Source organism: Tupaia chinensis, unplaced genomic scaffold (genome assembly GCF_000334495.1).
Source record: "Tupaia chinensis unplaced genomic scaffold, TupChi_1.0 Scaffold138757_1, whole genome shotgun sequence".
Taxonomy (NCBI): domain Eukaryota; kingdom Metazoa; phylum Chordata; class Mammalia; order Scandentia; family Tupaiidae; genus Tupaia; species Tupaia belangeri.
The window spans coordinates 2,882,790-2,902,495 of record NW_006198649.1 but is presented as its reverse complement, the minus strand read 5'-3'; the positions used below and the strand labels follow the sequence as shown (position 1 = coordinate 2,902,495).

At 35.0% G+C, this 19,706-nt stretch overlaps 1 protein-coding gene across 1 annotated transcript in view; it reads right to left on the bottom strand.

Moving 5' to 3' along the window:
• Window positions 1-19,706, bottom strand: part of LRP1B (LDL receptor related protein 1B) — a 1,871,701-nt gene that overhangs the window by 123,358 nt on the left and 1,728,637 nt on the right. The window contains exons 77-81 of the mRNA XM_027765590.1: window positions 12,943-13,068; window positions 12,086-12,223; window positions 10,301-10,435; window positions 5,943-6,062; window positions 4,107-4,348 (exon numbers count right to left, since the gene is read on the bottom strand). Of these exons, the coding sequence (XP_027621391.1) occupies window positions 4,107-4,348; window positions 5,943-6,062; window positions 10,301-10,435; window positions 12,086-12,223; window positions 12,943-13,068 (761 nt within the window). The remainder of the gene's footprint in view (window positions 1-4,106; window positions 4,349-5,942; window positions 6,063-10,300; window positions 10,436-12,085; window positions 12,224-12,942; window positions 13,069-19,706) is intronic.

Here is a 19,706-nt window from a genome sequence, read left to right as displayed (position 1 = left end):
GAAAGTATCCACGGTTTGAGTTGTTTATTTTTCTTTTCTTTGCCTATTGATTCAGAGAGAGAAATCAATGTGCCATAATCAATGTGCCTAAGGAAAAATCTTGAGTTTTAGTTTCCAAGGAGTACATAACTCTCAGCCAGTATCGCTTAATATTTGTGTCAAAATACAGAAGATGAAATAGATTGAATACTCATTAAACTAATGGATAACTAGTTAATGACTGTTGGAAGAGCAAATGTTTTACATGGCAAAGTAATTCGTAAGGGAAGAAAATCAATTTTTTATATACGAGATGGATTTCAGAGGAAATTGTCCAAGTAATAACCTGGATGGACATATAATACATCACACGTAGTTTGAAAATCACATGTATTTATTGTTTGGAACAGACTTTAGAAACTATATACATCAATATTGTGATTTTTTTTTAATAATAAGAAGAGACTTGGAGACATGGCATAGCTCTCAAGTTAATTTTTCTAGAATTGATTAATGCTCATTAAGTTAATGTGGGAAGATAAATTTATACAGTTTTTATAATATTGAGATATCTGAACCACAAAAAGATTTAGAGAACAAAATTTAATAGTTGACTCTATTAGTTTAGCCCTAGAATTTTGTTGTTTGTTTTTTCTTAATAATTTATTGTCTGGATTCCTGTAGACTCTGGCTTGGAGCATAGTGATAAGACAAGTGGTACAGAGGTTCCAGCCAGATACTCATGACACATAGTTAACTGTACACCCCTACTGCTACCCACTCAATTTCCTAGTGAATATAGTCAGTCATGGCAGGTCTAAGAGAAGAGGGAAAGAAATACAGAAAGTTTAGTTGCTACATGAGTTATCATTATCATTAAGAGTTTTACAGGATTATAGGTTATATGTGTTTGAAAAAATGTTAATCTATAATTTTGGTTATGGAAGATTCTATAACATATTAACAAAGTTAAAAATAAAACAGTAAAAGTACATATATATCTATTGGTTATAAAAATTTTTTTTGAGAGGTTTTTGTTATAGGGAGTGTGTACTCGCCAGAGAGACAGAGAGAGACAGAGAGACAGAAAGCAAGAAATAACCCCTCAGTGTAGATGGCCACACCACAATCCCTTCTCCTCCATTCTCCTCTTGAGATCTTGGGCACACACACACACACACACACACACACACGCCCAGTGTGAGTTTAAGTCACCAGGTCTGGGACTCGAACCACAGTTGACTACATGGGAGTCCACTGACATAGCCGTTACATTAACTGCTGGTCCTGGTTATAATAGATTTTATAACACATTAATGAAGTTAAAGATGAAAATGGAAAATGTAAACATATGTACATATAAATAAATATATATGTAATACAAATAAACATATGTTTGCATATTTGTATTCATAGGAATAACAACTTGGTTATCATATATTAAATGAATTTGGCTCTGATCTACAATAAATTTGGTTCACTAAGGATATTGACAGCATATCAATCTACCCCAGGACAAAATTAAGTAAAACACAATGATTTTCATTTTAAAATTACATGAAAATATTCAAATATGTAAAGTTTTTAGCAACAATAAAATTCAAACATATCGGTTACAAATAATTTTTAATGGGAAAATGCTGAGGAAGAAAAGGGTATCTCACCAGCCAGCATCATCATCACCACCAACAGTGTCATCGTACAATTGCCAACGAGTATCTACAATAAATATTACTATGTGCTTGCTGGCCCCATACCCTAGTGGTTAAGGGAGGCAGATCGCACATAGTCCACAGTCTGGTTTGATTCTCAGCCAAGGCAGCTTGAAAAACATGCAGATGATATAATGGTTATGTCACTGAATTCTCACATGGCTGACCGTGGTACAAGTTCTAGAACTAGCAACTTGAAACTCATGCTGGCCTGTGTGTGTGCATACCCAAAATCCCAAGAAGAAAGTGGAGGAGAAGGGATTGTGGCATGTCCATCCCCCCCGGGGGTGATTTCTCACTTTCTGTTTCTCTGCATCTCCAGCTAGCACATGTGCTCTATAGCAAAAATATCTAAAAAAAAAAGAAAGAAGAAAGAAAGAAAGAAAGAAAGAAAGAAAGAAAGAAAGAAAGAAAGAAAGAAAGAAAGAAAGATAAGAAGAAAGAAGAAAGAAAGAGAGAGAGAAATAAAGAAAGAGAGAAAGAAAGAAAGAAAGAAAGAAAGAAAGAAAACCATGCTAGGCCCATGCACATGTGTACCCCAAATCCTGACAAGCTGGAGAAATGGGGAAAAAGGAATAGCGGTGTGACCACATCCCAGTGCACACATCCTCAGGTCAAAACTAACAAGCAGTACTATGTTCCAAGAAATGTTAAATACTAACACACAGGTATGTAACTAGCAAATACTAATTTTATATTAGTTATATAGATTATATATAATTATGCTATTGAATTAGTATAACCAATAAATACACTTCTTCTTCACTAAAATCTCATGAGAGAGTACAGAGAAACTAAAAGTCTATTACACAAATAAACAAAATTCAAACCCAGACAGTGTAACTCCACAGTATATGGTTTTTATTACTTCATTAACAACAGATGAAATGGTACCATAGGAGTAATGCTTCTGCAAAGCATACTAGTATTTTAGTACTAAAGAGATTGAATGCTAGTCAAGATTCTGAGTTCATCTGGTGGTCTGATAAAGAAGTTTCTGTGTGAGAGAAGGGAAGTGATCTGCTAAATGTCTTGGCTCTGTCCTAGAAATGTTACAGTACCAAAGCTATGACATGATGCTGTGCTTCAGGGAGGAGGGATGGGGGGAACAACACTGATAACGTGTGGATTTTAACTCATACTTAATCTAAACTTGAACTTGAAACCTAATATAGCTTGTCTTAAAACAAGCCTGTTACTATCTACTACTGATAACATTTAATTATGTTTTAGATTTGTATCAAATAATCCTCATGCAGTTCAAATCTGTATGGTGAAGTCAGTGCAAGATGTAGTGAGCACCTGCAGAATCGTTTTAAAGGCAAAGCTTCAATTATACCCTGCTATGAGAGCACTTGACTTTTTGGTTCTATGGAATGGGTCAGGTTCCCTAAAGATAAGTATTTATCTGTCATTTTCCTCCTAGGTTATTTCAAAACATAAAATACACAATAACTTGACCTACCCTAAAACAAAGAAAAGGATAATCTATTACTGCACATATGAACAAATGTTCTAGTTTTTTTTTTTTTCTTTCAAAAAGAATGACCATGGTAATCAACATGTCCATCACATACTAGCAAAAACTATTTCTCTGGAATATTCCTTGAAATACCGATATCAGAAGTCAGAAAAGCTGGTTCCACTACTGAGTTGATCTCTTATACTAGAATAGATGTGTGTTTCTTTCTTTCTCTCTCTCTCTTTCTTTCTCTCTCTCTCTTTCTTTCTTTTTTTTTTTTTTTTTTGGAGAGGTTTTTGCTATGGTGTACATGCGCTTGCCAGAAAGGCAGAGAGAGACAGAGAGACAGAAAGTGAGAAATCACCCCCCGGGGGGGATGGCCACGCCACAATCCCTTCTCCTCTATTCTCCTCTCAGGATCTTGGGCACACACGCACACGTGCCTGGCATGTTTTAATCCACCGGGTCCAGGACGCAAACCACGTTTGGCTACATGGGAGTTCAGTGACTGGTTCCAATAGATGTATATTTCTGATATGGTTAAAAATAAAACTATTTTCCCTGCAGTACTTCCTAACGTAAAAATAAAGTGACATTTCCCAATCTTATCTCATGATGAAAAATGCGTATCTGCATAATATATTGTAAAGTACTGTGAAAGACAAAATGTCCTAGACGTATTGGGCATCATGCATTACAGTTCTTCTGTAACTAGGGAAAATGGATAAAAGTAACATAAAGTCATGCAATTGAAATAAATTATGTGTAGCTATGAGAATAAATGGATAGGGAAATGTTTTATGTCTACATGGGGAAAATGTCGGGAGGACCAGTTAAACATATTTATTAATTCTATGACCGGATAGTATCACAACAGGTAGTTTTGTTTTGTTTTGTTTGAAGTAGGAAGATGGGGAAGTATGGATTTCAAATACTCAATGTTCTTTACTTACAATCAAGCCACTGTTTGCTTGCCTTTTTTCTCTGCCATGGATCCTTTTGTAGAAAATTCCTCCTGGATTAAACTGAGTACTCCAAATAATCATATCTCTTTGATAATATACATCCATCCCTGTTATCCTTGAATTATGTTCAATATGAGAAATTTGTTGATGATCGCCACTGTAGTTGAATGGATATATAAAACCCAGGATATCAGTGTCATTAGCAATGTAGAGAACTTGATCTTCAGAGCCTGGAGATTATTATAATAAAATACAAAAATAAAGTAAATTTCAACTAATGGAAAAGCAATGAGTGTACTTTTAAATTATTTTGAATTGTTATTTTAAATACAGTTTCTTCCTCAGTAAAAATCAACCAACTTTATACCATCTTTTAATCTTCATTTTTTTTATTTCTGATACTTATCTAAACATTCACAATAGTTATTGATGTAGGCTTTTTCCCGTGTAAAGCTTTTCTTATGACTAAAACTTAGATATCTGTAGAATATGTCCTTTTATGAAGAGGGATTACATTTTGGTTAATTGCATTACACTGTGATCTAATGCTTTGATTCTCAATATTCAGTTAGCATATTATATACTCATTAAGCTTCAAAAGTTTCTGAGCATTTAGTTTTTGTATCTGAGTGACTGCTACTTTAGGCTGAAGAGATGTCTTCTTTTTGTACACACATTTTAAATGCTTTTTAATTCTTATTATATAGAGATATCCATACTTACTATCTTAGAGTTCTATAATCTAAATTTTATCTAGAATGCTGCAAAGTGGAATGCTTTAACCTTAAGTTTCCAATATAATACTAATATTTTCATGTTAACAAGTAAAGCTCAAAAATAAACTTCAAAAATACTAATTAAAATACTAATGAAACCCTAAAAGGAGAGTGAATTGCAAATATTCTACATAAAATAATAATAATAATAATAATAATAATACACAAGGAGGTACAATTTAGTTCTATAATATCAGTAGTTTTCACCTAGTTTATGTTTATTAAGTGTCAGGCATTATGTTAACCTATTACAATTTATCCTCACTTCTTACAACAACTTAGAAAGTAGATAACTGTATTCTCATTTTACAAATGAGCAACTGAGGCTCAGAGACCTTAATGATTTCCCCAAGGCCACACACTCTGAGAGCTGCACTGCTGGGATTCAAATGCATGTACCTCTAATTCATAATTCACACTCGATCCACTAGTTCATTCTGCTTTCTCCTTGTAATAACAGCTTATTAATTTATGCCCAATCATATCCTATAGCTAATATTGAAGTTACAATATTGCTTAGTAAAAACATGGTAGCATTAAAATCTATATCCAAAAGAAGTCCAAAACCAATTAATGTCATTTTTTTTTCTAATGTTATTGGCAAGTGGAGAAGATCTGAATTTGAAAGCATAATATTGTTTTGAAAACTTCAAACTGTTTATTCAGGAATCCATTCTACTTTAAATGCTAACCTTTAACTATTAAGTTTTATGCCAGAAATGTAGTAATTTTTTATATATGCTGAGAGTAGACATAAAGAATGACCCTTTATTCTATTACACTGGCTTTTTAACTTTCATCCCTTTTGACACATTTCAAATACAAAGTGATTTTAGCAGTAATGCATGTTTGGTAGTCAATTCTATAACTTATTACAGATTAAACTAAGAGTGATACCAAGCCAACTGGGCAAGATGATCAGCATCAGAAAATTATTTATTTCATATTTTCTGGTGAGACACTATTGATAAAATGCAATATGAAACATTATCACCAAAAGATTAATAATAAAATTCTAATAGCACCTGCAATATGGTTATTACCTTACCTTTTGCTATGCAGGTGTTGTTTCTTTCTTGAAAATTCCGATCACACACACATTTATATGATCCTTTCATATTAATGCATTGGTGGGAACATGTGCCAAATACCAAACACTCATTAAGGTCTAGAAAAAAAGAGCTCAAAATAGCATCACTATATCCCAATTTACATTTCCATTCTTCCCAATTTTCAAAAGATTACAATTACATTATTTGTTTAACACTTTATTTCTAGTTATTTCACTGTCTTTTCAAAGCTTCAGTCTGTGACTTCGTGTATTATAGTCTGTATGCCATAAAATTTCTTCACAATAGTTTCACTATAAAAATATATAGATTATTTCTACCTCATTTCTGTTAACTCTTTTTTAAAAAATCAAAATATCTGTTTCAGGACCAGCAGATGGCATAATGGCTGCTAGACTACCATGTAGTCGACTGCAGTTGGAGTCCCAGACCTGGTGACTTAAACTCATGCCAGGTGCGTGTGCGCGCATGCCCAAGATTCCAAGAGTAGATGGAGGAGAAGGGATTGTGGTGGGGCCATCCAACCTGGAGGGGGGGGGGTGATATCTCACTTTCTCTCTCTCTCTCTCTCTGTCTTTCTAGTGAGCGCACATGCCCTATAGGAAAAACCTATAAAAAAAAATTCAAAATGCCCATTTCAAACTTCTTGTATATTTCACTCACTGACCTCTTGTGGCTTCCTTTTAAGCCTGTTTCAGATTACCTACCTCCCTATGTTTGCAAATGTCATTCGTTAGCTCTTCATCCTATAATGTTCTTGCCCAGTTATACATGCACCTTTTCTGCATATCTCTGAAATCCACCCGAATTAAAGTCTTCCTTGGTCTCCTCCAAGGTATGAGATTACTGATCCATCCTATTTTCTCCTGGTGTTTCTTCCTCTCTTTAAGGCCATACTATATTTCAGACGTGTAGTCATGTATTCTTATCTCCTACTTGATTCTCAGTCCTTTGAGAGGATAAATTATGACATCTTCCTTTCTTATTGCTATATTTTACACAATAACTAGCAAATATATGGATACACCTCTAATATTTTTCTGGGTTCAAGTATACAAAGTGATTATGTAACAAGAAGGCTGCATTGAGACTATGTGAATTAAGCAAACTACCCCATTCAAAAATGAACAAACAAAACAACCCTATATGCCTATATATAAACGAATGCATCTAAATCACAAGCAATACATCAAGAAATCACAAGCTATATTCTATAGCTTGGCTCATACCTCTAATTCTAAAAGCTCCAGCAGAGTCAGATTTGAGATCAGGTGGTTCCACTGCTAACTACTTTCTCTCTCTTTTTCTCTTCTACTTTTGCATTTAGTCAATGTGATCTCTATGACCCTTTTATCACCTCTAGTTGTACTAATTACGTAATAAATCTGTAAGATAAAGCCTTCCCTTGAATTAGAAAATTTAAGGATCAGCACAGCAGTAATCCTTATTTTTTAGCTAGCTCTAAACAATGTTCTAAGGGCTCAATGATAGAGATAAGGACATTCCCAGTGACACTTCTAAATGATAAAGCCATGGCTTAGGCTCCAGTTTTCTGATTCTGTTGTTTACATTATAATAACTGGCCCAAGGAGAACTTAAGAATTCTCACAACAACTCATGTCAATGTTTAATTGAAGTGTAGTGTAAAGAGATATTGAAAAGTGTGTTCACTTTTAGTCAATAGTATGCAAGGACAAAATAATATGTATCTTATCAGCATATAACTGTTAGAATTACAAAAAATATTTCTGATTTGTTTAACTCTTGTACTCTAAACAGGAAGATATTTGTTACATGGCTTTTTCTTTCATATGAATCAAAATAGGCAAAGGTTGGCATGATTGGGTAAGATCTCGGCTCTCTCACACACCCAGAGTTGCCAGAATTATGATTTTCTCCTCATCTCTTGGCTGAGGCCTTGCAGTGTGCACTTTCTAAGAGAAGGGCTGAATCCCATTCAGCCCTGTACTCAGAACAGTCTGACACTCGGCAACTGCTAATTCTTGTCTATCTTTCTCAGCCCTGACTTTTGGTTTTTGTCCCTTTAGACGCCTCTATTGAACTGTTTGAATTTTAACATCAAAAACTATTTTTTCCATGCATTTTCAGAGTGATATGTAAATAATGGACACAAACAAATTTAAATTATTTAGATTACAAAATCCAGGTACTGTCTTTCCCCCAAGACAAAACTGCCTTCTTCACTATCAAAACTTAACGTATTGGGACCAGCAGTTAGCGTAATGGCTATGTCGCTGGACTCCCACGTAGTCTACCATGGTTCAAGTCCCGGACTTAAACTCACACTAGGCGCATGTGCGTGTGTGCCCAAGATCCCGAGAGGAGAATGGAGGAGAAGGGAATGCGGGGTGGCCATCCCCCCGGGGAGTGATTTCTCCTTTCTATCTCTCCGTCTCTCTGTCTGTCTGGCGAGCGCACACGCTCTATAGTAAAAACCTTTCTCAAAAAAAAACAAAAAAAAACCCAAAACTTAACGTATTAAATAATGATATCAATTTTATTAGACTTCAAAAGTTACTCATTTGGACAACAAAGCCATATAAAAGGCTGGATCCGTAGCCAAATAAAATTGTAATTTGCAGGTTACATTTGTTATTTAGTATAATTTACAATAAATAAAATTTTGAGAATAAAATTTCTACATTATTAAGTACATACAGTAAACAGCCCATTTCATTTTTCACAATTAATGTTATTAGAATTAAATTATTATTTTTTTTTTGGAGAGGTTTACGCTATAGGGTGCATACACTCGTCAGACAAACAGAGAGAGACAGAGAGACAGAAAGCAAGAAATCACCCCTCAGGGGAGATGGTCATGCCACAGTCCCTTCTCCTCCATTCTCCTCTCGGGATCTTGGGCACGCACGCACACACGCCCAGCGTGAGTTTTAAGCTACCGGGTCCGGCACATGAACCATGGTTGACTATGTGGGAGTCCAGCGACATAGCCATTACACTAACTGCTGGTTCCCTAGAATTAAAATCTTAAGATTCTGTGTATGTGTGTTAATGTTCTTGATAGAAAGTGTTTGCTGAGGGACCAGCAGTTAATGTAATGGCTATGTCACTGGATTCCCATGTAGTTGAACATTGTTTGAGTCCCGGACCTGGTGGCTTAAACTCATGCTGGGTGCGTGTGCGTGCGTGCCCAAGATCCCGAGAGGAGAATGGAGGAGAGGGATTGCAGCGTGGTCTTCCCTTCTGGGTGGTGATTTCTCATTTTCTGTCTTTCTGTCTCTCTCTGTTTTTCTGGCAAGTTCACACACCCAATTGCAAAAAAAAAAAAAAAAAAAAAAGGGTTTGCTGAATAAAAGTGCTGCAGTTTTGAGAAATAATGAATTTTTATTAAAACAGAGAAAATTTAGATTGTTGGCTTTCAGTGTCCCATGTTTACAGAGAAATGCCTTGAATAACACAACTAAGCATGCAAGTCTTACATGATATAGCAGCCCTTCTTCCCCTTTCAGAGGGAGTATAATTAATTTATTTCAATAATTTCTTTTGATTGGCTTAATGTAAAATAATTTTACTTTATCCAAGAATATTATAAACAGTGTAGAAACACACTGACGAGTGAAAACATTTTAAGACTTGAATTAACCTTGCATAAAGCAGTTTTAGATATTTTAGGTTTGGTGTTAATCACAATAATAGGTAAACATGAATATCAGTTTTATTAGAGAAACTTGTAAAAAGTGCACATGGGTCTATATTTCATGGTTCTATAGTTCAAGTCCTGATGCGAATTATACTTATGAAATTCTGTCTATCCTACATGCTCAATTTTTGAATGATCTCAAATAATTTGACAAAGATTTATTTACATACTCACTTTGAATTTTGAAAGACAGATTATAGTAATAAAAAGCACTATTTACACCATGGTATGTGGACAAAAGCTCACAATTCTCTATATGTGCATTACCTATTGCAGTACTGTGAATGCCACACTTGAGAAATGGGTCATCATAAACATATTCTTTCATGAAGTCAGTCCACTCCTCTAATAGTTCCTGAACTAGTAATTTTGTTATTTGCATTTCAAAACAGAATTGTGACAATACAATTGAAATTCCTGCAGGTCTGTATTTTCTATAGAAAAGGCCGGATAGCTCAGAAATGTTTAGCTTAGCTGTAGAAGCAAACAGACTCTTGACCCCAGAGACTTTCACTCTCATAAATGAAATGGTATCCTGTAGATACACACCGTTTTGATGTGAATCAGTCCCCTGTCATCTCACAATTTAGCAGCCTTGGGATTCTTTTGTAACCCAAAGATTTAAGAGCAAGCTGTTAAGGAAATGTACTCTACCTTCACATTGTCTGTTTTTCATGTTTCTCTGAAATCCAGGCTTACAGCGACAGAAAACAGATGTTTTTATTTGATTACAATATGCATCATCTCCACATGGATTCACATTATCTTCACAGGTATATTCAGTGGGAGCTAGGATTTAAAAATATGATCAAAACTAATATAATTCTAATTCCTGAAGTAGGAGTTTAGTCTTCTAAAATTTTTAAATGTTATTTATTATTCCATAGATAACTCTTTTTGAATGTCTAAGATCATGGTCTTTATATAAGCCTTCACTTCTTATAACAGCATAGAAGTTAATAAAGACTGAGCTCATTTACATTAAATATAGTTAAGACCAAGCTGCCAACAGCTGACATTTACAAACTAGGCTACCTTCTCAAAGCAAGTCAAGAGTAAATGATTCTAATGACAGGCTATCTTTATAATGGCACCCTATATAAGTACTACATCCTTTTCTAAGAACCAAAACAAGCTGCCTAGAGATATGTGCATTTACTACAAATCTAAACTTCATATTCATGAACTCAATCAAGGGTATTACCATATTATTCAAGTAGGCAGCCTACATCAGCTCCTTTTCCTTCTTTCTACTCTGGACGCATTTTTAAGGTGTAGCATTTGAGTGTTCAATGCCATTAGGGCAGACTAAGAGTTATTTGCAATTTCCGCATACCAGTTGTAATTACATTGGTTTATCTCCCATTTTGGGAAACATCAAATGCAAATACATAAGGCATTATTACAGGGATAACATTGTTATTATCTATAAGTTGTTTAACCAAGTCACATTTTTAAGAAATACATGAACTTAGAGCCAGAAGGTAGCATGTGGTTTAGGTGCTGGACTCTCACATAGCCAATGACAGTTCAAGTCCTAGACCTGGTAACTTGCTTTCTCATTTTCCCTCTGTCTATCTCTGTTTCTATCTGGTGAGTATATAGGTACCATAGCAAATTTTAAAATAATAATTAATTAAATAAATAATGTTATAAAAAAGAAAGCTTAAATTATTAGAATTATAACCATTTAATCTCCAACATCTGTTAAATATTTTATAATTAATTTAAACTATACCAGTGGAATGATATCATGGTCAAGATATATGTAGCCATATCCTCTGAGCATCACTTTATCACTCAGTGAGAAATAACTTAGATAATATACGCAAATGAGAAAAAACAAATGATCCAGAAGTAGAAAGCATTTTGTAGCTTTTGTGAGCAATCTAAACTTAAGATCATAAATCTTATTATTTTTCTTTAATATAAAATATCAAATATCAAACAAAAGTTAAACACAAAATTATTAGCAATCATGATTTAGTAACTCAAGTATTCTAGCACTCTAAATGAAGAAAGTATTGATATCTTCTCAAAGAATAATCCAGCAATGGATCAAAAAGTTTTTACTTTGAATAAGGCCATTACCATCATTCTACCCACTATCACTGCTGGCGGAAATCAAAAATGCTCAATTTATATTTCAGAAAATACAATATGAAGGGATATAGATAGCTCTCCTGACATCAAAGTGTGTATTTGGGTTCTCGGTTTTAGTTTGAACAAGGATATTTATTGCAAAGTCAACCATTAACATCTCAGACTTTCTGAAATTAATTTAAGTGATAGTCTAGGTTGCTTTGGCAAAGGTAAAAAGGGGTATAACGTAAGTATATATTGAAAAGAAATCTTTTTCCCCCACAGTTAATAACATTTTAATCATGTTTAATCACACATTAGACTTGAGTGTGATGCATTTATAGAAAACAAACTCACTTATTCTGCAGCCTTGCTCATCTGAGCCATCTCCACAGTCATCAAGTCGGTCGCACTGGAGGTCCATGGGGATACATTTTTTATTACTGCAAGCAAACTCATCCTTTTTACAAGGGCTTGCTTTATATGTAAGTTTACCTATCAAATCATTTTTAAAATGTTAGTTTCTCACAGATTCAAAACAAATTTATTGAGCAGATATGATAAATATTTTACTGTTATTTTTTTTAAAAAATGGATCCACCACAAGCTTATATTTAAAACTCTTAAGATCAAATAAAAAAGTTCTGAAATCTTTGGATTTTAGAAAGCTGACAGTGTTTGCTTCATAGTCAATCACACCTTATTTACAAAGGAAAATATTTGAATATTTCACCCAAGTGGGATTTTATATTTTTAGAAGTGATACAAATTGCTTCAAATGCATTTAGGTTGGTTTTATCTGTAGATGATTTTGTTGCATACTTAAAACTCTTCCTTTTAGGAGCTTTTTGAATCTCAAAATTGTGAAAAGGGGATTGTGCACAGATGCAAACAATCTACCTAAACCCTCTCCCCTGAAAGAACTCTTTTAACAAAGAACATTTTTAAAGCACTATGCTGTTTTTCTCATGCAATTCATATTTTCTGAAATAAAATACCCAGTGGGAACTGTGGATAAAACCTCCTAGCTCTACTATGCAAGTGAAATATTAATGGATTATTTTCATACCCTGTCAGAAGATCAAGTGCCTGAAAAAAAACACCCTTAGACATGCCACATGGAAATTAAAAAGAAAAAAATTTTTGATCCTTAAAATCATTATATTATCTTGTAGCTGTCACTGAATCAATTACTTCACATTAGAGGGATTTACCACTACAGTGATCTTCATCTGAGTTGTCCCCGCAGTCATCAATCCCATTGCACATTTGCTCAGACTGCAGGCATATTCTGTTATTTCTGCAGCCGTGAGGTCTTGTGGGTGGGCAGAGAAATTTGACTGAAATAAAAAAGAGACAAAAACCAAAGACGCTCCTTTGGGTATACAGTCTTTGCTTGTCTTCCTTCCCTCTTTTCTTTTCTTTTTTTTTTTTTTCCTTCTTTCTTTTCCAATTTGTAATCTAGCTTTGTTGTAAAAACTACCTATAGCATATTCTAGAAAAATGCATGCTAATAGATACTTATGATCCTAGCTATTTTTATTCATTCCAGAAAAAGTGCCTGACTGAGGATCTTGATTGAAGTGGGAAAAAAAAGAGCCAAACTTCATGGCCTTCTTTCCAGAAGCTTCCTCTGACCTGACTTGACTTGATGTATTAAATTAATTTATGCCTACAATTCAAGCAACATGGCAGGATACTTAGCGATCCCTCATGGTATAGAGCTTGAACATATGCTACAGGCTTAAAATTGAAAGTAGGCCATTTGGTGTTAAAACAATAACTGTAATATGTCTATATGTCTATATGCATATATTTATATATGTATATACATATGTGTGTGTGTGTATCCCAACAATATTATAGCTCAGTTTCTCACTCTCTGTCTCTGTAAGCAAAAAGTTAGATATATATTAGAAGGAATATTTGTAAACTTGGTTATTCATTTTGCATATGTATGTTTCTGTGTGTGTGTATGTGTGTGTGTACATGTGCACATGTACATGTATAAGACTTAATGAGACAAGAATGAAAGCCAGAGAATTTTATGTTTGTTCCTTCTGTCATTATTTAAAGACTTCCGTCCTTAAATCAGGGAAGATTGCTGATTAATCTTCCTCCTACATAAGGAATTCTGCAGGAATTCTCTGTTCTTGGTCCCTGGTGAATTCTTTGCTTGTATATTCTCTTTCATTCTCATTGAATTACTTGCTACTATATCCCCAAGACTTTTAATATTTTTTTTCTAGTTTTGTCATCTCAAAATTCATTACAGTAAACTTTCACAGGAATTTTACACTGGGCAAGTTTACTGCTCAAATTTTTATCATGTTCCCCGACTACATTCTTCTCAACCTTGAGCTTTGCCTAGTTTCCGTGGTTGTTGGTGGCACATCATAGTCAGAACTATTTTAAAGCCATTCCTCTCATTGATCGTCAACTCTGAGTAGTCACCAGGTTTTTTTGATATGGTCCCCAAACTTGCCCTCTTCTGTACACCCCTACAAGTTACAATCAGATTAGTTCAGGTCTTAATTCCTGCAGAGAGAAAGCCTGAATGTCTCCAGTTTCATTACCTACACTCAGATCCTCAAAAAGCCTTGAGAACGATCAATCAGATTAATCTGATCATCTCTTGTGTAGTTATCCACAGACTTCAGAATATAATTCAAGATACTTAGCATTACCTAATAGACTTGTCATTACCTTGGCCAAGCTACCCCAAGGGACTCAAACCTTGTCCCTCTGAATATTATAGCAGTATCACCTTATTATAATTCCTTCAATATTCCACACACTTTTCCTAACATCATTGCCTTAGTTAAAATCTGATTCTTTCTCCAAGCATACTTCTTTCCCTTTTGATCTTTTAGAAATATCTCTAATTTGCTCAAACCTCATATTATCTCATGTTTGAAGATGTCTGGGTGAGTTTCCTTCCACAGCTCCCAAATCCATTACCATATATTCAAATCCCATTTATTTCTCAATTGTCAGAGGGGGCAGTTAGAGAGAGAGAGAGAGGAAGCACATCTCATGGAGAATGGTCATATCACAATCCTTTCCTTCCCATCCCCTCTTCCTCTTTCTAAATTTTGGTCACACTCATGTATGCATACGTGCCAGGTGTGTTTTTCAAACTACCAGGTCTGGGACTGGAGCCATGGACTCAGATTTGGGGAATACAGTCGCCTTAATCATCATGCCACAGGATGATCCTTCACATTATATTTATTTAAAGCAAACTAAAAGTAAATACTGCTATTCTGATGGCCAGGTATTTGGTTATATCTCTATATCATTGGTATTTTCTTATCAGCCTTGAAAACATCTCTTTCTCAGTTTACTGAAGGCTGTAGAAACTTTTTCATAACCCTTTTTCTTTTCTCTTCATTCAAATTAATTCTATTATCCTAAATGACCTGAAAATTTGCATGAGCAAACCAACCAGAGACTGAGCTTCTTAGCTTCTTAAGTTTCTTACATCCAATATCTTTTACTCTAATCCATTGAAGCCAACACTCTCCTCAAGGTTGTTGACATCAGAGTATTTTAACACATTTTTTTTCTTGATCCATCCAGTTTCTGTGCCTTGCAGATAAGAACACTAATAAAGGAACTTGCAGCTTGGATTTGCTATTTCCTACAATTGCTTTATTTATAAAATCATTAATTTTAATACCTGAAATTCTGAGCACAATCTCCTCCTGTCTTTCAAGATCTTTAATTCAACCACTTTCATTATAACCCTTCAGCATTATCTGAAATTCCAGCCCGTTGATATATCTACATTTTCTATCAACACATGAGCCAATATCTTCTGTGCTTTACATCTGACTCTACTGACATTTATTAGATATTAGATATGTCAGAAACTCTTATATTAATGAGTACCCTTTTATAAACTCACTTTCTTTCTCATTTTAGTTATTAGAGACAATAGATGAACAAAACCCTTTGCCCTCCCAATATAAGAATCTGAGAAGGCCAGAAATATTGCAGATGAACATGCTAGAATTCTAACTGATACTATGCTGCCACATATGAATATCAGTACTACTGAAAAGTCTATTGATAACTTCAGCTATGTTGTTATCCTAATTTTTATAATAGTAATTCAAATACAAATTCTTTCCAAACCTCCCTAGACCAAACTTCCACATTCTTCCTAAGAGAATTTCCTACTACACACAAAAAAGTAGAAATAAAAAGGTGGCAAATTTGGGGCTGGCCCCATTGCTTGGTGATTAAGGGTGCCAGATCCCATATAGTCCACTGCTGTTGGAATCCTGGCCCAAGTGGCTTGAAAAACACACTGTTCACATTTGTCCAAAATCCTGATGGGATGAAGAAATGGATGAGAAAAGACTGCAGCGTGAGAACATTCGATTGGGGAATGCTCTCTTCCTCTCCCTGTCTCTCTTGATGTCTCTGGGGAGATCACACACTCTAGGCAACTTTGTAAATAAATAATAAAACATAAATAAATCAATAAAAGGAAGAAAACATGAGAAATTCCTCAATATCTTATTCACCTCTTTCTTTCTTCTTCCTTTCTCTCTCTTTTTTCCTTCTTTTTCTTTTTTTCCTTCTTTCTCTTTTTTCCTTCTTTCTTTCTTCCTTTTTGCTTTCTTTCTTTTTTTCTCCATCTACAACATTGCCTCACCCCTTTGCCACACCTTGAAGCCCATTTAACTACTTTCTTATATGCCAAGGTTGAATACAATACCTCTTCTCCATAGTCTTTCTTATAGATTACTGTATTTTTTCTTCATAACATATATCATAGTTTATAAGTTTTTGTAATCAACTGTATGCATTCCACTAGATTCTAAACCCTTTGTGATCAAGTTTCTGACTGTTTCTCTCACCATTCTATAATCAAATTAATTGGTCTCCACCTTAACCAATATTTATTGAACTAATAATATATTTTTCCCTAATGATATTCATATTGCCTATGTTGCCCTTTAGCCTATCGTCTTCAGAATTTTAGCTTTCTAAATAACTCTTTAAGCAGAGTTTGCTTTATCCCTCTTTTTCTTGTCTATATCTTTTAATGAATTCAATCATTGCTTGAAATTAAATGTATACAAATTATAGCTGTTTGTCGAGCCAAAATAAGACCTTGTCAAAAAGAACTACGTGTTACTCTTTTTAATCCCAATGACTTAGCACAGTCTCTGGACATAATAGCTTGAATCAATGTTGATATTGCTGACTGAGAGGAATGCAAAATATTTCATAATCAAACTGAATTTTATAATTTTTTTCCAGCTGTCCTGGGTGGAAAGCCCTAAAGAATCACTTTCTGGCCCTAGAAGTATCCCTGAGGGTATGACTCTGGAGCCCTATACTGTGAATTAATTACCAGACATTTCTTAATTCACTCAGTTTTCTGGTTAATTGGAACAGAAAATGAAAAAAGAAAACATATAAAAATAATAGGTTCTGGGGACCAGCAGATGACATAATGTTTACGTCGCTGGTCTCCCACATAGTCGACTGCAGTTCGAGTCCCAGATCCAGTGTCTTAAAACTCATACCAGGTGCATGCATGTGTGTCCCCAATATCCCAAGAGGAAAATAGAGGAGAAAGGACTGTGGTGTGGCTATCCCCCCGGGGGTTATTTCTCACTTTCTCTCTCTCTATCTCTCTGGCGAATGCACGTACCCTATAGCAAAAATCTCTCTGAAAAAAAAAAATAGATTCTGGGAAAGCAGGAGGCATGTTGGTTAAGGTGCTGGACCCACATGGCCAACCCAGTTTGAGCCTTGGTCCAATGACTTGAAAATTGTTCTGGGCATGTATGCTCAAAATCCCAAGAGAACAATGGAGAAGGGATTGTGGTATGTCCACATGCCCCTGGGGGATGATTTCTTACTTCCCCTCTCTCTGTCTTTCTCTCTGACAAGCACACATGCCCATGGCAAAAACCTAAAAATAAAAAAAAAAATGAAAAAAAAAAAAAAAACCAAAGGGTTCTGGAGGGGAATAGTCATAGACAAGCTGCTCTATTTTGAGACATTATGATCCAGAAATAATACAATCTCTGGTGATTCACTAGAGTCTATTTTAAGATTATGTAAAGAAAACTGAAATCAGGGGGCCAGCAGATGACATTACAGTTATGTCACTGGACTCTCCCATGACAGACTGAGGTTTAAGTTCTGGACCCAGTGATTTGAAAATCACACTGGGCATGTGTGTGTGTATACCCAAGATCCTGGGAGAAGAATGAAGGAGATGGGACTGTGGCATTGCCATTTCTCATGGTGGTGGTGGTTGGGGGGGGGGTTGATTTCTCACTTTCCCTCTTACTGTCTCTGTCTTTCTCTGGTGAGCACGCCTTAGCTACACTGTTCATTGATTTTACTTATAGAAAAAATAAAAACTATCCTAAGGCATTGCTCTTTTCAACTTTTAAGCCCATTTAAAAATAAAATTATTTTCTTGTTTTGTAATTTTTCAACTGTAAAATAAGTAGTCAAATGTCATCATTCATGAAAGAATATTGATTTACCTTGATTCACCAAATGGAATAAACGACTTAAGTATATACACTCATGCTGTATTTTCTCTAATCCATTTCTTCTCCTATTTCATTATAAATGAGGTGGTAGTATCTTTCCCCTTAAAGATGACATTAACTTACTTGCTGAGATAAGGTAAAAAGAATGAAAAGGTGGACTATGAAAAGTTTATAATGATTCAAGTAAACTTTCATTTTGGCGATCTTAAACTGTACATTTAGATTTATTGGTTGCATAAACCTACACCTGACAAATGTCTGTCAAAAGTAATGATTTCGAGAATAATTTTTGTTGTTATTTTCAGATTTAAGTATTGAATAACTCCTTTTTCCTGTTCTCTGCCTAAAACCTGTAAATAAATATATACCTATTATTTTCTGAACAACTGCAATAGTAGGTGACTTGTAGAACTACATAAATTTATTATTTATATTTGTTTCATTTACTTATTTGTCAAAAATATTTTTAGCCTAAAATATTGATTTAATACAAACTGAAAATCCTCACATGAACCTTTATCACTTCAAAAGTCTCTAAATCCTCCCACACATACCATAATCTGCCTTTTTAATAGTGTTGACATATGCAAGTTTACATTTGGGAGGGCTGTCCATAAGTCATAAACTTTAAATAGCATACTCTTTATTATCTAAACAAAAGCTGCAAGCAGTTACTCTTTTGAACCAAACCCAAGGAAGGGGTTTTTGGTACACCTCACCACTTCAGTGATTAGATCCGGAAATGAGAGTACAGTCTAGAACCATGTGAAATTCCGTACCACACATATCAGGAGCTTCATCAGAGTTGTCTCCACAGTCGTCCTCTCCGTCACACACCCAGAAATGTAGTTTGCAAAGTGAATTATTGCAAAGGAACTCATCAGCTCTACATACATTTCCTCCTTTATTTTAAAACAAGAAAGAGACAAATATTCAGCATAATTAATTCTCTTCGATCAAACACATATTCCTCTAATGTGCAGTCTCTAGTTTCTTACTCCCTATATTTACTTCTGCACAATACAAGAAACAGCAAATATACATAAATTTGTTTACTTCCTCCATGAGCAAGAGAGACAGAGAGACAATTCCTGACAGGGTCTTGGTGCCACAATCCACCTACAGCCTCAGCCAGCCCCACGTCATGGGTATGCATGTGGCACCATACTCAGGGAGGTCTCTGACCATAAACCAAGACCCTTTCCATGTGGGTCACCCTCACAGAGAATCACATTTTACTGCTGTACCATTATTCAATCCCCACATTTTTTGATGCTTATCTATTTATTTATCCCAAGAGTGAAAAAGAGGGAGGGAGGGTGAGAAAGAGATGGAGCCAGCACCTCCAACAGAGTCTGGATGCCGCAATCCACCCCCCCCCCCCTTCTGTCAGCCCAGGATCATGGGCAAGCATGGGTCTGGCATAGTCAGAGTTCTATGGAATT